The following is a 23,914-nucleotide window of genomic DNA, read 5'->3' as shown; positions in this document are numbered from 1 at the left end:
TGCAATATCAACTTTATTCTCCATTTGCAAATGACCATCTTTTCCTTATGCATCATCGTGGATCTTGTCCTCAGAGTGCAAATTCTGATCCTTGTTTTCCCCATCCATATCTACAGCATATTTATTTGTTTGAGTCTCCTCTTCCATAACTTTTTGTAGAACTGAAATTCTCGATGGAGAAATCACTTTCCCTTGTTCCAATAATAGAGCTTGTGATTTACCCACTAAACTTCTGCCAATGTTATCTAGTGATACTTTTGCCCAGTTACTGATGATTTTCCCCTCTTCTATATCACCCTCCTCAACATCTCCAGAACTAATTACTTCAGTTAGCTTGTCACTCTCAGCATCTTCCTGCATAACCTTTTTTTGAACAGATGCTGAACCTGAGACGGTTTCAACCTCCACTTCTCCTATTGATTTCCTTGTCTCTTGTTCTACCACATCCTCTTTTAATATATCTGAGACATCTTTCTCTACTGCTACCTCAACCACATTTTTACTCATAACACACTTGTTCTCCGAGTGACTCCATTGATCACATAGCTTACAACGGATTGGTAACCACGGAAAGATGAAATCCACTAGGAAGCCTTTGCCATTCTTTGAGAACTTAATCGATTTCGGAAGCTCCTTAGTCAGATCAACATTAACAAAGATCTTAGCTACATCAAATTGTGAGCAAGAAGTTGTCTCTGTATGAACTCGAATTGGCCTACCCACTGGACTTGTCATGAAACTCAACCCATCCCATGAAAACATATTCATAGGGACATTTTTCAGATAAACCCACATTGGAATTGTAGTTTTCTCTTCTTTTGTCTTCTCAACCATAGGAGACCACTTTGACACCACCAAAGAAACTTCCGCAATGTTCCACATCCCTCTTCCAAAAACCCTTGATCGAATCTGAGTATTCGGAATTTTGAACCTCATTGCTGTTGAATTCACTTCATAGACCTCAATTATCTGGTTTTTATCTCCTTGGTTCCAAATTTTGTTTACGATGACATGAACTTTTGCATTGTGTGGAGCTGTTTCGAGAAATTTTCCGATCAAAAAATCTTCCCAGAGAGGCTCAGAGTTATCATAGATCTCATCGGGTATCTCGACTTATGGTTTCCCATCAACCACCGTCAGATTTACGTCAAATTTCTTGAGAGTATGCTTCTTCTGAACCACTGATGCATACACACCAACTTGTTTCTCTTGCGTTATCACCTTCACTGTCTGCAGTCCCCCATCTTCAGGATCCCTCATCAAAGCCACAACGGCGACGGTGAGAAATCACAAACCCTAGAAAATCGCCAAAATTTCGTATGGAGCGTACATATTACACTTGCACTCATCCTTTTTTAATTTATGGATGACATGCAGGATACATGCAATTATTAATTAAAACAAAAAAAAGTTTTATTAAAAAAATATAGTATAAGTTATATAGTAAATAAATAAACACATTTAAAAATAGATTAATTTTTAATCAATATATATATATTATACTATTTATAAACAATATAAAATTTTGTAGTTAAATACTTTTATTTTTTAAAGGAAATTACGCATTAGTCGGTATATATAATTTAAATTTGACAGACATACACCCATCTCACATAAAAGAAAATCAATATACATTTGTACCCGTATTTTAAATATCTGAAATCTGTTTACCAACTTCCCCCTGCAAAGAATATAACTAGACGAACCAAGGTTGAGTTGGCCTAGTGGTAAAAGGGCTGCAACTGTAACTACCGCTATTTGGGTTCCATTCACGCTGGAATGAACTATTTGGGTTCGATAAGTTAAGAAGGTGATGGGCCATCTCTAAATAAAAGACAACTAAGTTTTATATAGCCTTTAGTGTTATTTAATATGAGTGGATTAAAAGGAATATAATAATTTAACATAATTGTCTTCAATGTTATGGATTAAAACAGATATGATAAAAGCATTTGATTATGAAAGTTTGATAGATGATTTTGTAGAAAAAAAGGTAAAAACCCAATATTTAAGAATTGATAAAAAAAAATTTAACTAGTTTTAAAGATATTGTAATTTTCAATCATAAATTTAACATTTTTATTGACAAATTTTTTATGTGTTATCGAAGGGCCTCTTTTTTTGTATTTCGTATTGGACCATAAATATCTCAGGACCGGCACTGGGTGACACTACCTTTTTTGACCAAAAAAAAAAGAATATAACTAGACGAGTCCCGCAAGTATTAGCTCACATTCCTAGGTTATGGGAGTTGTTCCCATATACGTGCTAACATGTGTATAGTTTCTATTTTTAAAGAGATTTTATGTGTGTATCTTTTCCATGTCAATAGTTTTACAATTGCTTAGTACAAAATAAATTTTGGAACAAACCAAAAGGGATGTGGATTGAATACTTTAGAGATCTTTTCTTTGAAATTTTTTTTTGAGCACTCTGTTTCTAAGTTTCCAAAGTCGTGTTTTCCATTAAATGAATACTTTATCAATAACCATGTGGTAATAAGATCCACAACCGAAAAAATGGAAGAATTTTAATGTACAAATAATTTATACGGTTAAAAAAATAAATGAAATATCAAATTTTTTAAGAAAAAGATATTTATTTATTTTTTATTTAGCCTATCAAATTGAGTATATTGGTAGCTTTTATTCAATATAGGCTTTTTAGTAGAAGTTTTCTTTTAAACAAAATTTTGTAAACACGAAGATTCAAGGCAAATGTATTAATAGATCAGGCAAGGCTTGCTCTGCTCACAAGTCATATTAGTAATGAAGAATAAGAAATCATCGTTATGCATGAAAAAAAATGGAACAATGAATGATATGGTCCTCAAACTGAAAATGTTATCCATATGCACCTAAAATGGATTTTCTTTATAATTTAATCTAACTTAGGAAAATGGTAAAAGATAATTGTGTCCAAAAAAATAGAATAAGATAGTACATAATCCAACTAGGAAAATATCCACTCATTCCGGAAACCAACCATGAGATTGATGATGTTAGTCACAAGCCTTTCTCTCTCCCCAAAGTCTCTCTCTCCTTAGCTCTCCCTCTTACACGTGTGTGGTCTTCTCGGCTCTGACACTGGCGTCCGGCTAGCGCGTGAGCGTCGCGGGGAAGCTCCTCTCCCCTTTACTCTTGTTTTTGTGTTGCTAACCTCCGATTTCTTTGTCTCTTTGTCGATATGTTGCGGATCTTGGGTAGGGTTTTCAACTGACATCTTCACTGCTCCCGTGGTGGGTGTCCTCGGCAACGTCTATGCTACCATTGGATTCTCGTTGAGGCTGAGGAGGCGGTGGCCTAGGGGGTGGTTAGCTTTTAGCTCTATGGAACAGATCGATTTTTTCCTTCAGATCTAGTCCGAATTTTGTTGTCGTTGTCGAGGCGAGGTGAGGCGGAATTTTTTCTTCTCTCAGTTCTGCAATTCTGTGTGGTGGTTCTGGTGGAGGAATCATCCTTCAATGGTGTTTGGCTCTTGGCCTCACCGGTGTCGATGTGGTACAGTTCCTCTCTCTCTGTTGTTAGGTGTGATTCGTTGGGTCGTTTCCTCTGAAGGCGAATCCAGAGATCTGGTTCGCAGGCGGGTATGGTTCTAGGTTTCTATCAAGGTTCATGTGGTTAGATAAGCAGTGGCTTTGATTGTCGTTTATGGCCGGTTGGTAGGCTTCTTGTCGATCTACGTCATCTTGTTCTCTCCTCCCACGGCTACCTTTCAAGTTCATATGTGAGGAAGCAGCGGTTTCTGTATCGGATTTCAGCCTTTTGTTTGTTCTTGGTGTACCTCTTCCCGCAACACCGGTTAGGAGGTTTATCAGCTTAGTTATGGGTCTTCGGTTCTTGAAGTCCACATGTGTCGAACCGGTTCTCGGGAGTCATTGACCGGCTTAGTGTCAACACTTGGTCATTGTACACTCCTGGTGTGGTGTTCTTGACTTTTTGTGCAGGTTATGGAGGCATACTTGTTTGGTGGTGTCAGCAAAATTAGCCTGTTTTCTTGCTGTTCGGTTTGGTGACAGCAGTACCGGGTGCTTACTCGGTTTGGGACTCGGTTTCAAGCGCTTTGAGGTGTTGTGTACATGCCCAGATTTGGTGGCGGTTGCAAGGCCTCTTGCGGTATGTACTCGAAACCCTCTCCTATTGGTCGTCTAGTATTTCATAGACAGTTACGGTTATAAGCTTTGTGGATTTCATCGGGAACTAGCTACTCTGGAGACAACATGGAAAGTCCCGGCATCCAAGGCAACAAGGAGAACCTCACATTCTCGTGGTGTTCATCAAAGGTAGAGAACAGTAACCGATTCCAAAAGATTTTGAAAACGTGCTAGCGGAATGTGTCCGGTTTAGTGGGCGTCCGAAGCTAGTTTTGTAATAGTTTGACTTTGAAACTTTTGTTCAAAGTGGTTTTGTAACAAGATCTGATTTCTCGATTATTCGGGTTGAATAAAAATATATATTTCAAAGAAAAAAATATTGATGCTGGAAAGCATAGCTCCTCTAGTTCGGATTAAGGGAAGACTGACGGCTGAAGCTGAACTTCATTATGATCAAACGGCAGTGAGTGATGTGTGAATTGTTAGCTCAACCTTCAGCACATTGATCCAGATTCAGATTGTCTTAATTCACTGAACTTGCAATTCTATTAAATTAAGATTAGATGAAAAACTTTGAAAATTAATTATGATTTGGGAATTTTTGTATTTTTGCTAGGAACATAAGCAATGAAAGTAAATAAGAATATGTGTCACTTATGTTTTAATTAGGTGCAGAAAAAAAAAAGGAAATCTCTCACCAAATAAGTGAATCTACAGCCTCAACAAACTTTGCATACATATGTGTTATGTCCCTTGTTCAAAAACGCAGTCGCCTATGCGTTGTTCAGAGGTTGACTGCGGCGAATATGCCCAAATCGGGACGTTGACCCGTGTAAGACCACTTAATTCCCGCGTTGATCGTTTAATTCCTGCCAAATTTCCGTCTAGACCGCCTAAGTTTTTTTCGTCCGTGTAAAGTTGAAACACGTTGATTATTTTTTACTCATTATTGACAGATTTTGTGTAATTATTCATTACTAAATAATTACAATTAGCTATCAAACCCCAAAACAAACACATACTTACTTCATTTATAATGGTTCGAATCCCACTGGCTACCGTCGATTAAAACGGGGTGAAAAAAGTGGCTCTCCAGGATGTCTTCAGCGGAGGTGTACTTAGACGCTAGTCGGGTTCTCTCCGGGGTGTCCGGATTACCTGGATTATTAAAAAAAATTACTTCATTTAGGAATTTTTCGTACCAAATACACCGACAAATCAAAAAGAGGCTGTTTAAAATTATATATAAAAAATTATATAATTATGTCTAAGAACATGTGTCATCCTGTTTAAAATTAGCTAAATATATTATACATATATTAAATTGTATTTAAAACTAGACCCCGCGTAATCTCCGAGTACTCCCCGATTTTTTGGTAACTTGCTACGCCCGGGATTGCCGCCCGACTAGCGCCTAGCGTAGTTCCAAACAGGGGTTATGTCCAAATCACTCTCTGTCCTTGTTTTTTTGCCTTGCGTTGGTACAAAAGTTCAGACACAAGTCACACAAGTGTATTAGGACATCTCCAACCATGACACTAAATATGGGGTTAAAATTACACAAAATTTGGTGTTATGGTGTCAAAATCTTTTTGTCATCTCCAATCATGACACCAAATATTACACCAAAGATAATATTATATATTATTTTATGTTTTCAGTTTTAATAAATTTTTTATTTTTATTATTTGAAATTGAAAAATGTTTTTATCACATGTTTGTTAAATTTTTTTAATTAATATGTTTATCAAATTTATTTACATTTATATTTTTGGTTTAATAAAATTATACATTTTGTGTATTTATTTTATATATAATATTATATTAAAAATTACAAACTATTAATTATGAAAAGCACATAATAAAATCATATATTTATTTTAATAAAATTTGTATTTGTTAGTAATACAAGTTTAACTATATTATACAATAAATAAAAAATAAGAATGTTATTTTGTTGTTTGGTGAATTTAATAGTATTACATAAAGTTTTAATTAATTACTATTAAATCTAACATTGCAATAATGTAATATTATTAATTTTTCATTCTGATTAAAATATAACTTGAATAAAGATTATAATCAACATTATAAAATAAAAATACATTATAAGATAAAGTAAATGATAATAATTTGGTGATTTTTATTTGAAAATAAAATAAAATATAAAAGTTCTATGATATTTTATTTTTTACAATATAAAGAAAATGATAATAATCACTTTGTGATTTCTTATTTGAAAATAAAATAAGAAATATTTAAATCATGTAAAAATAATTTTAAAATACAATATATTTATGTTTAATAACAAATTTGAACTGATTAATAATAACAGTTGAACTATATCCTTAAATGAAACATAATAAAATATAAATATTTAATATTTAGTGTGATTAATAGTGTTATTCTACCCAATATTTGGCGATAGTGTCATTTTTAGTTTTTTAGTGGAGATGAATTCACATCAAATTTGGTGTTTTGCTGTCCATTGGAGTTGACCTCAGCAAGACCTGGGCACTTTACTCGATATCCGAAGTTGTACCCGAACCTGACCCGAAAAATCCAAACCGAAATCCGAACCGAAATAGCAAAATACCCGAACGGATATTGATTTATGAGAGATTGGATATCTGAATCCGAACAGGTAATATCCAAACCCGAATGGATACCCGAAAATAACCGAACATAAGTATATATAACCTTATATTTTTAATTTAAATCTTTTATTTTATTTAAAATATTTATATTGATGTTACACATACTTTAAAATCATATAATATACATATAAGTACATATAAAATGATTTGATACTCACTTAGAATGCATGTCAAGCTTTTTGTTTTATGTATTAACAAAAGTTACATCCAATGTTTTTTAAAAATGACCAAATTAATGTTTATTTATTTTTACATTGTTATCTCCAAATCTATTAATCACTCAGTCTATTAAAAATAAAAAAAATCGGTTAAATAAAAGTTATATTTTCAAAATCTAAATATAAGAACCCGATCCGAAATAACCGAACCTGAATTAAAAATACATGATCAGACCCAAAATACAAAAATATCCGAACGAGTTTTATATCTCTATACCGAAATACCCGACCCGAACTGGTACTCGAACTCCTATCCCTAGCCTAACTAACGACGGATTGTTTTCCTCACAGGCTCTCTCCTCTCTGGAAATAATAAGCTTATCGCTTGATCCCATCTTAGGGCAAAACTTTGACTTTCTCGGAAACAGCATGCCGTTTTCTCGAGAATTTATTGAATTCCCATAAACTCGGAATCAGCTTCTGGTCAGTCTCAAGTTGGAAAAGATGGATAGCAAGATTATCTCCATGATGAAGGACAGCAAAGATGGGTCCAAGAGCAAGAGAATGAATCTTTCACAGAGAAAACTGCTTGCCGACGAAGAGATGTTGCATCGACGAGCTCTGTCCATGGCGATTCATCAAGCTCAGCTTTCTCAGATATTCGACGGATCCATGTCTAGACGGGCCAGGTCTACAGGCACCAGGAAACAACGGACACTCTCTGACCCGTTTTCTAATGGCAAGCAGGTTACTGGTTCTTTGCCTTTTTGTTCAATAATGTGTTGGTTTAATGATTATTGGGAACTTATGTATGAGAAGAAAAGGCCATTACAAAAGTGGAGAAGAGGAGATTCTTTCCGTAAAAGTTAGAAAACAGAAGCTAACTTATCTGTTGGATTCCAACTTTACTGACAGTGGGTTGGGAGTTGGGACCAGCTTAACTAAAAATCTACGAGTGACTTTGGACATTCCACAACCTTACAACACTAAGTGCTGATAAACTTTGTTAGTGTCAAAAGCGCTTTTGTCTCTCCTCTTGTTTCTAAAAGTCCTGTAAGGATTTGCTTGTTCTCGGAAAGAAGTGAAATTGAATAGGTTTTGTTTGAAAGTGATGCTGTTTTGCTTTAAACTTGATTTAAGATGTTAAAACAATGAATGGTTTAGGAAGCTTATTTTTGAAACATGTATCTAACATCCTTCTTTCTTCAGGTACCTGATTTTTCATTGGAGGTACCTGATTTTTCATTGGAGAGCTTGACAGTAAAGAAGTTATACCTGACGTGACGACAATGTTGAGGGAGAGACTGTTGCAGCTTGGTTCCGCAGAGCGGTTCATGAAAGAGTCGCAGTTCTTAATCTATGGTAACGGATAAGACAAGCCTCCTACAGGATTCATGTTTTAGAAACAACACATGAAAGGGCTTGTACTTTAATCAATCATCCAACAAGGTACACTCCAAAACGCTAACTTAGTGTTTGCATTTGGTAATCATTGATAATCATGATTCTGTTTGCATTTGCTATGATGTCGATGATAGGGATGTCAACTGGATTGTCCATGTCCAAATGGGTTTGTCCAGTTGGACAATCTTATTTATTGGACATGAATTGTTGAAGCCCAAATAAACACCGTCCAAATAAGACCAATCTCAAATAGGATCATAACGAGATGGATTATCCACAGAGCTCAAAAATATCAATTTTTTATTTTTTTTGTTAGACAAATAATTTTTTAGTGATTTTACCAAAAATGTAACTTCATAGTTTTGTAAAAAAAAATTATGATTTTACGATTTGACAAAAAAATGATTTTAATAAATTTTACGGTTTTGGAAAAAAAAACACAATTTACAAATTTATTGGAAATTTTTTTTTTCGGTTTTGATGGAAAAACGTAATTTTGCGGCTTTAGCGGGAAAACATAATTTTTGCGCTTTTGGCGGGAAACATGATTTTATAAATTTGGCGGGAAATTTTTTTTTGGTTTTGACAGAAAAAACATGATTTTTGCGGTTTTGGTGAGAAAATAAGATTTTGAGATTTTGGCGGGAAAACATGATTTTTTCGGTTTTGGCGGGAAAACATGATTTTGCAGTTTTGGCGAGAATACATGATTTTACAAATTTGGGGGAATAATTTATTTTTATGGTTTTTGGTAGAAAAATGGGATTTTGCGCTTTTGGTGAAAAAACATGATTTTACGGTTTTGACAAAAAACATGATTTTGCGGTTTTGGTAGAAAACGTGATTTGCGGTTTTGGCGGTAAAATGTGATTTACACCCAAAATTAGACAATCCTAGATTTGTATATGTTTATTGGACTGTCCATGCTCAAGTGGGTTAAACCCATCTAATTTGGGTTTCATGGACTTTTGTCCAATTGGACAACTTTAATTTTTAGGAAGTCCTCATCAGATGGAGATGACAAATGATGAAACAAACAGCCTCCTATTAAAGGCAAAGAAACTGAAACATTAACATTGGTTTTATTTCATTTGTGATGTTACAAAATTTACCACTCAAATATACAATCAAAACTAGTGAAAAGTTTGGCGATCGTACATATTTACAATTATCTTTCGCACCCTTTGATTTTCTGTAACTTCCTTTTTATAATTAACTTCATGATTATAGTATCCGTAAATTCATTGCTTTGGTGATAAATTAATTTTTTTGTGTTAACCTTCGTTCAATCTCTAAAGTGATATTGTTTTTCCATTATGATCATTCAAGCCGCAACATCAATCATTGTTATTCCTTTTATGTTGATTATGAGTTCAATAGGAAGAAAAATAAGAGTTCCATATGGGTTAATTGACGTCATTTGTCTCTTCATATGGAATAGTTTTTGTCTGGCATTAAATTTTTGTTCTCTCAGATCTTTAATTGCCAGTTTTTGTCTGTTCATTTTACAAGGTCTATTAGTTTTGGTTTTCCAAAAATTAACCTGAAAAGTACCATTTTTTGTTTAAAAAAAAACTTAAAGCTACATATGACTAAGGTCGGGGGAATAAAAAATGAGACTATATGCAATTGGTTGCAACCAATCCTTTATATACTAAAGCACAAGTCACATGGCCAATAAAATTTTGCCACATGGCTTGTGCTTCAAAATTAATTAGAAAAAATTAAATGCGTTATTATTACAGTTTTTTCTCTAGATTGTTTCTCACTCGAACTAACAAGATATTAACCTTTTTCACTTCTTTCTAAAACCACGATCTCCACCTCTTTCGCATAAACTGTTTTCAATTGTAGCATATAAATTCAACTCATCAACAAATTTCTTTACAAGCTTCGTTAAAAGTTAAGAATCTCTTTTACAATCTCCAGTTGTTCAACGACGCAAAACAAACGATCCTTCATCTCTCCAAATTTTCAGTTTTGATCTTGAATTCTTGATAGGTTTTTTCATATCTTCTTTTTTTATACCAGTTCGAAATTTTTATCATTCATTGTGTGGATTAATACTCTTTTTTTTTAATATGGCGGTCGAGTTTAAAATTGCGTAGGGATAATGATACAGTAATCTAGGCGTTCATATAAAATATAGCATAAATATTTGTATCGCTCAGTTTTGAAATTTATTTTAATTTTCTACAGACATGTATGAAAAAATCAAAGCTCACTTGAAGAAGCATCGAAGCTGATGCGGATATGCAAAAAGTTTGACCATTCTCAACTTCAGGTAAAAATACTTTTATTTACTTTATAGTCTTTAGAAAAAAAAAACAGGGCCTTAAATCTTTAATGATGGTTTGACCATAAAATTGTAGAAGTGTCTTAGCCAAAATCATGTGTTAACTCAAAATGTTTTTTTGGTAGAAATTTATGTGCTACCCACAGAATCCAGTATTAACTCAAGATGTTTTTTTCATCCTTTTATTGTCATCTTTTTTTAATCGTTTCATTTCTTTTAATTATTTTAGGTTTTGAGTGTAGCATCAAAATTCGAGATAACTTTATGATTTCTTTTTTAGTCAAAATTATCTTTATCTACTTCTCAGAGTAATACTTTTTTGTATGATTCTGTTTGAATTGTTTTTTATAGATTATTTACAAGAAGAGGAATGAGCAACAAGATAGCACAAATAGATTTAAAAATCAGACTATGGAATACTAAAGGTAATAGTTTAGCACTTTTTTTTTGTTAAGATGGAAAGTTATAATCTTATTGTTTTTTTAATGTTAATTAAATTTTTTGGGTGAATTTTTAGTTTATCATGGATATATGCAAAAAAAATCTAGCTAAACTTGCCATTAAAAACGTAAAGATGGCATATTGCGGTGCTGTGTGTGACAAGATTAGAGTAATATGGTAAATAGAGATTTAGCTTATTATTACTGTTAGTTGTTATAATTTTCTAGGATTATTATCAGGAATTATTTACCCGTACGTTAGTACGGGACCAACACTAGTTATCTAACTAAAACAAAAAGACGCATACGCCTTATGGATGAGTTGTGATCGTACCTTTTTACAATTATATTTCACACCCTTTTATTTTTGTAAATTAATACTAGATAAATTAATAATCTCTATAAATTAATAAATTTCGTCGGTCCCAATTTGGGCCGGTTCAAAATTTGACATAAATTGATAAAATAATAAGATAATATTTTTTTTAGAAAATTCTATGTAAATATATGGTCCCACTAAAATTATAAATTAATAATTTATATGTATACATTTTTTATATAAGTAAGAATCTGTTATTACTTTGTTTGTTTATATTCATAATAGAATTATCTTTATATTTTCTAAAAACTTAATATATTTTTGATGAGATTTAATAATATTATATGGGTTTTTTACAAGTATGACTCAAAACTTGAAGTCAAACACAAAACTAACCCATTTTTTTAGAACTTTGACTTGCCTCTTTCATCCCCAAAGTTCCGCTTATTCACGAAAATGCCATCACTTTTTGTTTTTTTTACGAAAATGCATATTTTACTCTATCACTCTCATCTTCCTCAAGTATTCACAATATTGTCATTGTCATCAATACACCAACCACCATGAACAACCAATTTGAAGCGTTTAATGCACCTAAAAATCGATTTACACTCTTTCTTTCTCAATTCTTATGAATTAAAAACATCTCTTTACTTTCTCTCAATATTCATCCAAAAAAAAACCCAAGATTTTGATTATAAATTTTTTATGGTTTATAGAGCCATTGAAGCTTACGATTCTTGGTGGGTCACTTTTGTTTGAGGTTCTGGGTGCTTGGAGAATACTTTTGTGTGCTAAACAAGTTATCTCACTCGTTGAAACTATGAAATTAGTTTTTTTTTTCCAGATATGTTCGTCCAGACGACTTCTGGGTAAGTCGTTTGGCTGTAGACGACTTACATGGAAGTCTCCTGGTCAATGCAGAAGTTAGATTCGCAATTGACTTCCCATAGGTCTTCCAAAGTTTGATCCAGATCTGAAAAACATGTATATCAAACCCAGATCTGAAAAACCTGCATATCATTTCAAAAAACGTTCAAATGGCTTAAAAGCAGAGAAAATGAGTGGAAAATTAGATATACATACTTTTATAGAATACACAAAGTACATATCCAAATGGAAGATGAGAAGCATTTGATTAAAACCTGCAACAAAAAGATAGATTAATGAGAAAGACATGAGACAAAAATGAAAAATTCATATAAAATTTAATGTTTTCAAGTCAAAGAGATTAGAGTGGGTTTGGAGAGTTTTAGTTTGGGAAAAATGTATGAGCTTTATGCAACAGGAGGTTACCAAATGAAGAAAAATCAGACATACAAACTTACCAAAACGCTCATATCTATTATGAAAGGGAGACATGGGAGAAGATTCCTTCAGAAGACTTCCTGGAAGTCGTCTGGAAGTCCTCCAGCCCAGAAGTCTTCCAGATTTGAAAACCCTGCATATCCAAATCCAGATCTGAAAAACCTGCATCTCCAAAAACGTTCAAATGGCTTAAAACAGAAAAAATAAGTGGAAGATTAGATATATCTACCTTTATAGAACACACAAAAATACATATCTAAAATTAATAAATCTACCTTTAAATGAGTGGAAGATGAGAACCATGTGATGAAAAACCTGCAAAACAAGATAATCTAGTGAGAAATACATGAGACAAAAACAATAAATTGATATAAATTTTGGTGTTTATAAGTTCAAAAAGATTAGAGAGAGGTTGGGGAGCTTTAGAATGAGGAACATACCATTTTTGTTGCAGCCATTTGAGAGGAAGAGAGAGAATGTATAAATGTTTCTTCATATAAGGAGGCAAAATTCCAATAAGGTTAAATATTTTTGATCAGAAGACTTACTAGACGACTTACTTGTAAGTCGTCCAGAAACACTTCGATATTTTTAGCCGGAAACTAAAATATTTTTAGCGAGAGTTAGAAGATATCTTCTAATCACCAGATAGTCGTCTAGACCCTAAACATAACCCATAAACTAAACTAACTATCTAAACACTTCATAAAATCAAATTAAACTTAAAAAGTGTTTACTATACACAGAAATAATCACATGTAGGTAAAAATTGAATTTTTCAAAAAAACATTTAAGCTTTCCAAAATCTAACCCTAAGAATACATACAATACTACAACATATTTTGCCAAACCCTTGACCAAAGAATATCATGATTCACTACTTTCACTCATCTATATTGAAAACAATTCAATTTTATTATATCTTAATTTATATCATTTAAAACTGTTTATAATTACATAATTTTCATTTTTCGCTTATCAGAATATGTTTTACAAAATTTATTAATTATTTTTAAGATCAACTATATCATACTACTTCCGTGGACGTTGTCCAGAAGACTTAACATAATCTTAGAAGACTTACCGGGGCTATATTCATAAAAATGAGTTATGTTTTTTTGTTTGGTCACAAGGGACTGGCTGTAATCTTACAAGGTTTTTAGCTTACTTTTGCATTTGATTCAAGTTTGAGTATACTTTTGCAATCAAAGTCAAGTTTTGAGTCATATTTGTCAAATTCTCTATATTATATCTAAAACCACATTTAAGTTCTATGTAATAAATATATTATATACACCAAACAATATAATAAAATTAATATAAATGTCAAATTTCAAAAAATAACAATTAATGTCTATACACTAAACTCAAATATTTTTCTTATCTCAAAATAAATATATCTTAAAATAAGAAATCTAAATAAGAAAACTTTTATAAATTAATATTTATATACATTAATAAAATTTCAAAGTCCCAACATTATAGTATCAATAAATTCATTACTTTGGTGGTAAATCAAGTTATTTGTTTTAACCTTCGTTCAATCTCTAAAAGTGATTCTGTTTTTTCCATTATGATCACACAAACCGGAGTATCAATCATGGTTATTCCTTTTATGTGGCTTATGAGTTGAATAGGAAGAAAAACAAGAGTTGTATATGGGTAAACTGACGTCATTTGTCTCTTTATAGGGAAATTTTTTTGTTTACCACTTTTATGATATCACATTTCATCTTTACCATTACTAAATGGACATTTTCAAAAACATTTTATTCATTAAATGACAAAAGACTCTTATGCCCTTATTCTTTATGTATATAATAAATAAATATTTAAATAAATAAAAATTCTAAAAAAATAAAAAATAATTTTAAACCCTAAGACATTAAACCCTATTTCGAAATTCAAACACTAAACCCTAAAACTCAATTCTAAACCCTAAACCATCAACCCTAAACCCTATATTTTTATAAATACGAACCCTAAACCCTGAAACAACAACTCTAAACCCTAAACCCCGAAACTTTAACTCTAAACCCTAAACCCTAAACCTTCAACTCTAAAATCTAAAACATCAACTCTAAACCCAAAACCCTAAACTTCACCTCTACACCCTAAATCATCAACACTAAACCCTAAACTATCAACACTAAACCCTAAACCCTAAAGAGTAAACTCTAAACCCTAAACCGTAAAAATTAACCCTAAACCCTAAAACATCAACTCTAAACCCTAAAAATTAACCCTAAACCCTAAAACATCAACTCTAAACCCTAAACCCTAAACCTTCAACTCTAAACCCTAAACCCTAAAACCCTAGAGTTGATGTTTTAGTGTTTAGATTTGAAAGTTTAGGGTTTTAGGGTTTAAATTTGAAGGTTAAGGGTTTTAGGGTTTAGGGTTCAAATTTCAAAAAAATATAGGATTTAGGGTTTATGGTTTAGAGTATGTTTTAGGGTTTAGATTTGAAGTTTTAGGGTTTAGAGTTTAGAGTTGATGTTTTGGAGTTTAGGGTTTAGAGTTGATGTTTCATGGTTTAGGGTTTAGAGTTGATGATTTACGGTTTCGATTTGATGTTTTAAGTTTAGATTTAGGGTTTAGGGTTGAGGGTTTATATTTGATGTCTTAGGGTTTTGATTTGAAGGTTTAGGGTTTAGGGTTTATAGTTGATGTTTTGGGGTTTAGGATTTAGAATTTAGAATTGATGTTTCGAGGTTTAAAGTTTAGAGTTGATGATTTAGGGTTTAGAGTTGATATTTTAAGTTTAAATTAGTTTTTTTTTTTTTGACGTCGAAAGCCATTCTATTACTCAAGCTAGAGGTGGTCTAGGTAACCAGACCGGAATAGAACAACCAATAAAAAGTAACTCCCTATGGAAGGATCTCGCAGTTTTAGCTAAAAAGTCTGAAGTCTGATTGCGCGCTCTTGGTACATGAATGATGCTGAATTCCGGGAAGCATATTTGAAGCGTCTCAATCCTCTCCAGTTCCGTCGCAAAGCTTGGCCAAGCATGAGGTTTTTTTAACATTGCGATCAGGTACTTGCAGTCTGTCCCAAAACTCTGGCATGTTGAGTGTTGGAGCATATTCTCCATTGCCCACCGCAGTGCTTCAAGTTCCGAATGCAGGGCTGATTCGCGTCTAGTGATATTTCTTGTCCCCATAAACTGTATGTTGCTCCCATTGTCCATCCACACCCATCCACATCCACTGAAGTGATCAGTAGATGTCCATGATCCATCTAGCAAGCAAATATTCCTCAAGCTTAAGACTTGGGATTCCTCAGTGTTGTTTTCATGTATCACTAGTTGTGGCACTTCAATCGCATCAAACCAGGCTGGCATTCACTTTCTGCATATCTAACCAGCTCTAATGGGTCTCTGTCTATACCTCTAAAGAGTTTATCATTCCTGGCCTTCCAGATATACCAGATTATCCACGGATAAGGATCTCTGTCTTGTTCTGGGTCAATGATGCTTTTCCTCCAGAATAGATAATCCATATTCGTGTAGACGCTTGATACTGGAAACAAATTCGGACTTGTTGGAGTTGATGATAATAACCAGGCCTACATAGCTGGTGGACACTCAAAAATGGCATGGGTTACTGATTCTTCAGGTTCTCCGCATCTTGGACAGTAGTTATCACACCTCATCTTGCGTCTTACTAAGTTCTTTGTTACTGCCACATCATCAGTTAACAATTGCCATATAAAATGACATATCTTCTTCGGCGCCTTCAGCTTCCAAGCAAAGGCTTGAATCTCAGTAATACTTGGCTCCACGACTTCCTTTTCTTCCTCTGGCTTTAATAAAGTCCGAGCCACCCAATATCGAGATTTGACCGTGTATTGTCCATTCCTTGTGTAGCTCCAGCAAAATGTGTCCCGTCGGTGGGCCGAGCTTATGGCTAAGCTCCTTATAAGAGGTATGTCATCCCGATTGACGTATTTCTCCAAAAGACTCACATCCAAATCCTTCGACTCCTGATTAATGAGATCGCTCACTCTCATGTTGGGGTTCATAACTGGGGCCACAGGGTGAGCTGCTCTCGCCGGCACCGTTGGAATCCACGGATCCTGCCAGATCTTGACTTCATATCCTGAGTGTACCTTCTGTCTGATTCCCATCATCAACAACTTCCTTGCCGCCGAGATACTAGTCCACACATATGATGGGCTAATAGCTGGGATTACACTTAGTGGTGAGCACAACCTATAATATCTTCCTTTCAACACCCGGGCTACCAAAGAGTCAAGGAACTGGACAAGCCTCCATACCTGTTTCGCCAAAAGAGCCAGATTAAACTCATGGATCAAACGAAAGCCAATCCCACCCTCCTCTCTTGGTAGACAGACTTTTTCCCATTTCGCCCAGTGCATTCCACGTTTCGGTGGATTTGAATTCCACCAAAATTTAGCAATAGCCGCTGCTAGTTTTCGCATATCTCCAAAGGGAGAAGGAACGTAGACATTACATAAGTTGGAAGCGCTAGCAAAATAGATTTAATCAGTACTTCCTTGCCTCCTTTTGATAGCCACCTACCTGTCCAACCATTCACTCTATGCATGAGCTTATCCTTGAGAAACGCAAAGAGCTTGCACTTAGACCCACTTATGTCTTCCGGGATACCAAGGTAGGTTCCCATTCCTCCTTCATTTTGGATTCCAAGTACATCTTTAATCTCTTGCCTACTATTTGCACTGATTCGCTTACCAAAGAGTAAGGATGATTTATCAAAGTTGATACATTGACCTGATGCTTTACCATACTTCCTGACCACTTTCATTACTTCTTCACATTTACGGGGCTCCGCCTTACAGAAGAAAAGGCTATCATCAGCAAAGAGAAGGTGGGATACCGAAGGGCACGCACGTGTTACGCGCATCCCCGTTATCTTCCCTTGGTTCTCTGCATGATTGAGAAGGCTAGCGAGCGCTTCCGTGCATAGAATAAAAATGAAAGGAGACAAAGGATCTCCTTGGCGTAGGCCTCTACCAGGAACAATAATTCCTCTTGGCTGTCCATTCATAAGTACCTTGTACTTAACTGACGTAATGCATCGCATTATCCAAGCGATCCATGTTTCCGAGAAGCCCATCTTTCGCATGACAGCCACAATAAATGACCATTCCATCCTGTCGTATGCTTTACTCATGTCCGTCTTGATAGCCATTCTTTTGTTTCGACCACTTGGTTTCGTTCTCAGGGCGTGGAACATTTCTTGGGCTATCATAATATTATCTGGGATTTGTCTTCCTGCCACAAAAGCTGACTGAGTTTCTGATATCAAGCCTGGCAGTACTCTCTTCAATCTCTGGCATAAGACCTTAGAGATTATCTTGTAACTTACATTACATAAGCTAATTGGCCTAAATTGGGTCATTTCATTAGGCTTTGTAGTCTTCGGGATGAGGCATATATTCGTATCATTCAAGCCCGCTGCCACAGTCCCCTCAAAAAGAAATATATTAACCATATGAGTTAAATCATCCTTCACAATATCCCAGAATTTCTGGTAAAAAAGCGCAGTCATCCTATCCGGGCCTGGAGCCTTCTCGGGATGCATGGAAAAAAGCGCTACTTTGATCTCCCATTCAGTGACCGGGCATGTCAGATTGTCATTCATTGCTCCAGTAATCGTCGTAGGAATCTGAGCCAATTCTTCTTCAATATCCTCTGGATTAGACGATTCAAAAATCTGTCTAAAATAGCTTGTAGCAATGGCTACTAATCCTTCTTCATCCTCTACAACATTACCATTTACATCCCAGAGCTGCGTTATCTTGTTCCGGGCCCGTCTTTGCTTCGTCAAAGCATGAAAGAATTTTGTATTTATGTCCCCTTCACGCAACCAAAACACTCGACTCTTCTGTTTCCAGAACATTTCTTCTGCTTTAAGAGCATCAGATAGTTCCTTCAGAGCTGCTGCAATCACTTCAGTTATAGCATTATCATCAGCATATAGGCCCTCCACTTTCTCCTTAAGCTCCTCCACCAATTTCGCGGAATTAACATTATGTTGTCTCCTCCATTCGCTCAAGGCTTTGCGGCAACTCGAAATGTGTTCCATTATAGTCGCATTAGGAGGGAGATCAGGTGATTTCCATCCCTCGAGAATGACTTGCCTTAACTCCTCATTATCCAGCCATCTTTTGTCAAACTTAAACTTTTTTATTCTCCTCGTTGGCTTTGTGAGTATGTCTGCAAGGATCGGACGATGTTAAATTAATAAAAAAATGTTATAAATGTTTTTTACCCTTCATTAAAGATGAAGGTAAAATTGGTTAGTGTAAACATGAAAAATGGTATTTTGAAAATGATATTTTTGGCAATTTCTCTCTTCAAATGGAAGAGGTTTTGTCTTGCATTAAAGTTTTGTTCCCTCATATCTTTAATTGCTAGTTTTTGTTTGTCTTTTTTACAAGGACCATAGTTTTATATTTCCAAAAATTAACCAGAAAAGTACAGTGTTTTAGTTTAGAAAAACTTAAAGCTACATACGACCAAAGTTGGGGGAATGAACAAAGAGACTATATGTAATTGGTTGCAAACAATTATCTAACTAAAACAAAAAGGTGTATACTCCTTATGGATGAGTTTGGTAATCGTACTTTTTTACAATTATCTTTACACTCTTTTATTTTATGTAACTTTCTTGGTAAATTGCCACAAATAGCACATTCATAGTACCACTTTTCATGTTTACACTAACCATTTTTACCCTCACTTTTAATAAAGGGTAAAAGACAATTATACCCTTAGGATTAACTAATCTAGACTTAGGGTTTAGAGTCGAGGAGTGGGGTAGGATTTTTGGAATGTGAAATTTAGGATTCTAATAAATATATAAATAAATACTTAAAATATATAAAAAATTTTAAAAAATAGTTTCAAACATTATTTTCGTTTTTCAAAAAGTAATTTGAAAAAAAAAAAATTCGAAATTTTTTTTTTTTAAAAAAATAATTATAAAAAAGTTCGAATTTGAAAAAGTATAATTCGAAAACAGAAAAAAAATTTATATTTATATTTTTTAATTTTTTTTACTTTTTTAATTTTTTTTAATTTTTTTAATTTTTTAATTTATATTTATATTTATATTTTTTAATTTTTTTTACTTTTTTAATTTTTTTAATTTTTAATTTTTTTTTAATTTTAATTTTATTTTTTTATTTAAATAATGATTTATTATTTGCCCTTTAAATTTCTTTTCTCTTCACTTTTATCTTCTTTCATATGTTATTGCTTTATATCATATACTGCAAAAAGTAAATCCACAAAATTTTGTTCCCATTAACTTTTCTTCTTTTTATATCCTTGTTGAACTAATTGTACAAAACTGTCAAAATCTATGTCATTAAGATCTGAATGCGTTGGGGTCACCAAATGTTTGTATTCCTTAGAGAATCCAAAAATTGTATTAACCAAAAGATGTAACAAATAATAAACAAGTTTTATAAGTCTCCCAAATCTCTAATTTACAAATTTATAAACCCATATAAAACTACATTTATAATCTCTTATAAAATGCTTCACATTATTGACCAAGACACCGATTGGATAATCACTTTTGGATTATCTAGTGGATCTGTTCCAGCTTCATAAATCCTCAGATGAATCACGAAGATGTGCAAAATTCATTGCTATCTAACTGCCTGACGAAATAAAAAGATAATGTTAACTTTTAATCGTGTAAAGATACCTTATCCAAGCATAATGTTCATGTATTTTGGTAACAGTCTTACAAAGAATATAGGATAACACAACACAAGACTTCTCATGTTCACACGTTTATATGTTGTTCTATAGATATATACGATGAACTCTTGTTTAAGAACTTCTTTTATAACACCTTGTTTAATAAGACTTTCTAAATGGTTATAGACTCTTATAATTGATTTAAAGACCTCCGGTTGATTTCTTAACATGTATATACCTATATACACCTTGAAAATATTTACATACACTTTAAAATTATTTTATTAACTCTTATAGATTGTTTAATAAGTCTTTCTAAATGGTTATAGACTCTTATAATTGATTTAAAGACTTCCAATTGATTTTTAAACAAGTATATACATATATAAACCTTATAATTATATACATACCCCTTATAAATTATTTATAAACATTTATAATTTTTGTAATAAACATTTATATATAGTTTATATACTTTATAAATTGTTTTATAAGCCTTTCTAAATGGTTATAGACTCTTATAATTGATTTAAAGACCTCCAATTGATTTATAAACATGTATATACCTATATAAACCTTATAAATTATATACATTCCCCTTATGAATTATTTATAAACTTTTATAATTTTTTTAATAAACATTTATAAATAGTTTATATACTTTATAAACTGTTTTATCAGCCTTTATAATAGGTTTATAAAATTCATAAAAAATTAAATAAAATTTTATAAATGATCTATAAACTCTTATTAAGTATTTATATATCCTTATAACCCTTATAAATTATTTTACAAACTCTTATAAATGATTTTTATAAGTCTTCATTAATTATTTGAGACTCTTATAAATTATTTAAGAGACTTTCTAATTGATTCCTAAACCTATAAACCATATAAATTGTATACATACCCCTTATAAATTGTTTATAAAATTTCATTATGTTTTTATAAACAGTTATAAATGGTTTATAGACTTTATTAATTGTTCTATAAACCTTTATAAATGGTTTAGATACTCTTACAAATAATTTATAAACCTTTATAAATAGCTTATAAACTTTACAAACCGTTTTATAAATGATTTACAAACTCTTATTTGCTTTTCAGCTTTCTTTTTTCTTCATTTTTATCTTCTTTCATGTGTTATTTTCCTATATCATATGTTGCAAAAAGTATATCTACAAATCCTTGTTCCCATTAAATTTTCTTCATTTTATATCTTTGTTGAACTAATTGTACAACACTGTTAAAATCTATGTCATCAAGATCAGGATGTGTTGGGGTCACCAAATGTTTGTATTCATCAGGAAATCCAAGCATTGTATTAATCATAAGAAGTAATAAAGAATAAACAACGTTTTATAAGTCTCTACAAACTTCTAATTTATAAACCCTTATAAAACTACATTTATAATCTTTTATAAAATGCTTCACATTATTGACCAAGACACCGATTGGATAATCACTTTTAGATTGTCTAGTGGTTCTGTTCTAGCTTCATCAATCCTCAGACGCAATCTCAAAGATGTGCAAAATTCATTGCTATCTAACTGCAAGACGAAATAAAAAGATGATGTTAACTTTTAATCATGGTCTAAAGATACTTTATCCAAGCATAATGTTCATGTATTTTGGTAACAGTCTTACAAAGAATATAGGATAATAAAAGATAAGACTTCTCAAATTCACACATTTATATGTTTTTTATAGACATATGTGATCAACTCTTGTTTACAAACTTCTTTATAAAACTTTGTAAAGCATGGAGTTGTACTATCAACAATATCTTAAAACCCAGATTTATAAGAGGTTCTAATTCTTTAAAATACAATGTTCACTATCCGAAAATATTTCTCCTAACCAGAACTATTCAAATGACAAGTCTAAATAAATCTTATTTGTTTTTTGAATAATAGAGGAAAGAAAATCCTAAAATTACTTGAACCCAGATTTATAAAGGTTTATAATTTTTTGAAAACTCAATGTTCACTATCGAAACTCTTTCTCTTAGATCGACATGTTGTAAACAAACCTTCGTTGACTTTTTTTTTATAACAGAAAGAACAAATCCAAAATATTACTTGAATCGAACAAAAAAAATACACAAATTAGAAACATACCAGTGTGAATCGTGGAGAGGAGCCAACATCTTTGAGGTTTTGAATCGTGATTCTCGTAATTGCTTATCACCAGATACGTGAGAGAGAGTGACGATGGAACTCAACGGAGACGACGACGGATCTCGACGGAGATGACGACAGATCTCAACGAAGAGAGAAGAAGGATCTCAACGGGGAGAGAGACGATGGATCTCGAAAAGAAGGACGGTGGATCCGACGGAGAGAGACGGTGGATCCAAACGGAGAGAGAAGAAGGATCACGACGGTAGAGAAGAAGGAGACGATAGATTGAAGATAAGGTAAGGTTAGTTTAGTCTTTTACACATTAATGAATGTGGTATTTATGAAAATGTCCTTTGAGTGGTGGTATAAGTGAAAAGTGGTATCAAGAAAAGTGTATATGTAAAATTTCCCCTTTATAGTATAGATGATTTCTTATTTATTAACTTCAAAGTCAGGGTAAACTATAATTTTTATTCCTTTCGGATTTTAAATTATACATAAATTATTTTGAACACATTATAATATTTATATTAAGGTAAAGTTTAACTTGGGAATATAGTATGATCAATATTATTTTGAGGTCCTAAGTTGGACCATGACACAAATCGATAAAATAATAAGATAATAATTTTTTTGAAAAATATAACGTAAATATATCATCCAATTCAAATTATAAATTAATAATTATACTTATATACATTTTATATAACTATAAATAAACCATTATATTGTTTGTTTTATATTCATAATGGAATTATTTTTATTGTATATTATCTTTAATGAATTTTAAAAAATGTTATAGTTTTTTTAAGAAAACAATTAATGTTTATAGTATTAATACATTATAATGTTGACTTAATTATAATTTTTTTTTATTTGCTACATAATTGTGATTGGTTTTTTAAATGGGCCAGAAAGTGGCTTGACTATATTTAAGCTCATAAAATTATCAAGATGGGCAGTTATTTAGATATTTATGTTAAGCAAATTCTGTTACATAAGGAAATCAATAAAATCGGCTCAAGCCCACAAAAATTCTATAGCTTTTACACAATAGAGACCAGATATTTTTGCCATTTTCAGACAGATTTTCGTTTTCCAAAAAAAAAAAAAAAACTCTCTAATAGCGATTGAAACGATATGTGTTTTCCACGAATCGACTCAGTCTCATCTCCAAGGTTACCCATTGTTACTCTGTTTTCTTCATCCTTGACAGAGAGTTGACTCGAATCAATTCTTACAGAAAGCTTTTTTTTTTTTGCATGTCTATCCGATGGCTTAAATATAATCGAAGTTGAAATCGTGGTGAGCTGATTCAACAGACAAAAAACTCCAAAGGTTTGTCTTCATGTTCGTAAATCCACCATTAATAACATGTTTACTTAAGAATTTTTAATTTAAAAAATATTTACCTAAA

General features: G+C 32.6%; 2 protein-coding genes across 2 annotated transcripts; one reads left to right on the top strand and one right to left on the bottom strand.

The window, feature by feature from the left end:
- The first annotated feature begins 6,759 nt into the window (after nt 1–6,759).
- Nucleotides 6,760–8,458, top strand: LOC125609539 (putative methylesterase 14, chloroplastic). The gene is made up of 2 exons (XM_048781016.1): nt 6,760–7,655; nt 8,118–8,458. The coding sequence occupies exons 1-2, from the start codon at nt 7,413–7,415 to the stop codon at nt 8,190–8,192; spliced, it is 318 nt and encodes a 105-aa protein (XP_048636973.1). The 5' UTR covers nt 6,760–7,412; the 3' UTR covers nt 8,193–8,458.
- A 7,784-nt stretch (nt 8,459–16,242) lies between these two features.
- Nucleotides 16,243–18,746, bottom strand: LOC125608629. Its single transcript, XM_048779061.1, has 4 exons — nt 17,712–18,746; nt 17,219–17,384; nt 17,032–17,120; nt 16,243–16,953 (listed from the first exon to the last, which is right to left on the bottom strand). Exons 1-4 carry the CDS (start codon nt 18,744–18,746, stop codon nt 16,243–16,245), a joined length of 2,001 nt encoding a protein of 666 aa, XP_048635018.1.
- Between the last annotated feature and the right edge of the window lie 5,168 nt (nt 18,747–23,914).

This window comes from Brassica napus, chromosome A5 (assembly GCF_020379485.1).
Source record: "Brassica napus cultivar Da-Ae chromosome A5, Da-Ae, whole genome shotgun sequence".
Lineage (NCBI taxonomy): Eukaryota > Viridiplantae > Streptophyta > Magnoliopsida > Brassicales > Brassicaceae > Brassica > Brassica napus.
This window is presented reverse-complemented; position numbering and strand designations above follow the sequence as displayed.

Excerpts from the sequence above, each read along its gene's own strand:
- LOC125609539 (XM_048781016.1), top strand. The coding sequence starts at position 7,413 with ATGGATAGCAAGATTATCTCCATGATGAAGGACAGCAAAGATGGGTCC. Across the intron at positions 7,656-8,117 it reads CGTTTTCTAATGGCAAGCAG|GTACCTGATTTTTCATTGGA; the intron begins GTTACTGGTTCT and ends TTCTTTCTTCAG.
- LOC125608629 (XM_048779061.1), bottom strand. The coding sequence starts at position 18,746 with ATGGAACACATTTCGAGTTGCCGCAAAGCCTTGAGCGAATGGAGGAGA. Across the intron at positions 17,385-17,711 it reads TTACGTCAGTTAAGTACAAG|CGAATCAGTGCAAATAGTAG; the intron begins GTACTTATGAAT and ends CTCTTTGGTAAG. Across the intron at positions 17,121-17,218 it reads TAGAGTGAATGGTTGGACAG|ATATGCGAAAACTAGCAGCG; the intron begins GTAGGTGGCTAT and ends CTCCCTTTGGAG.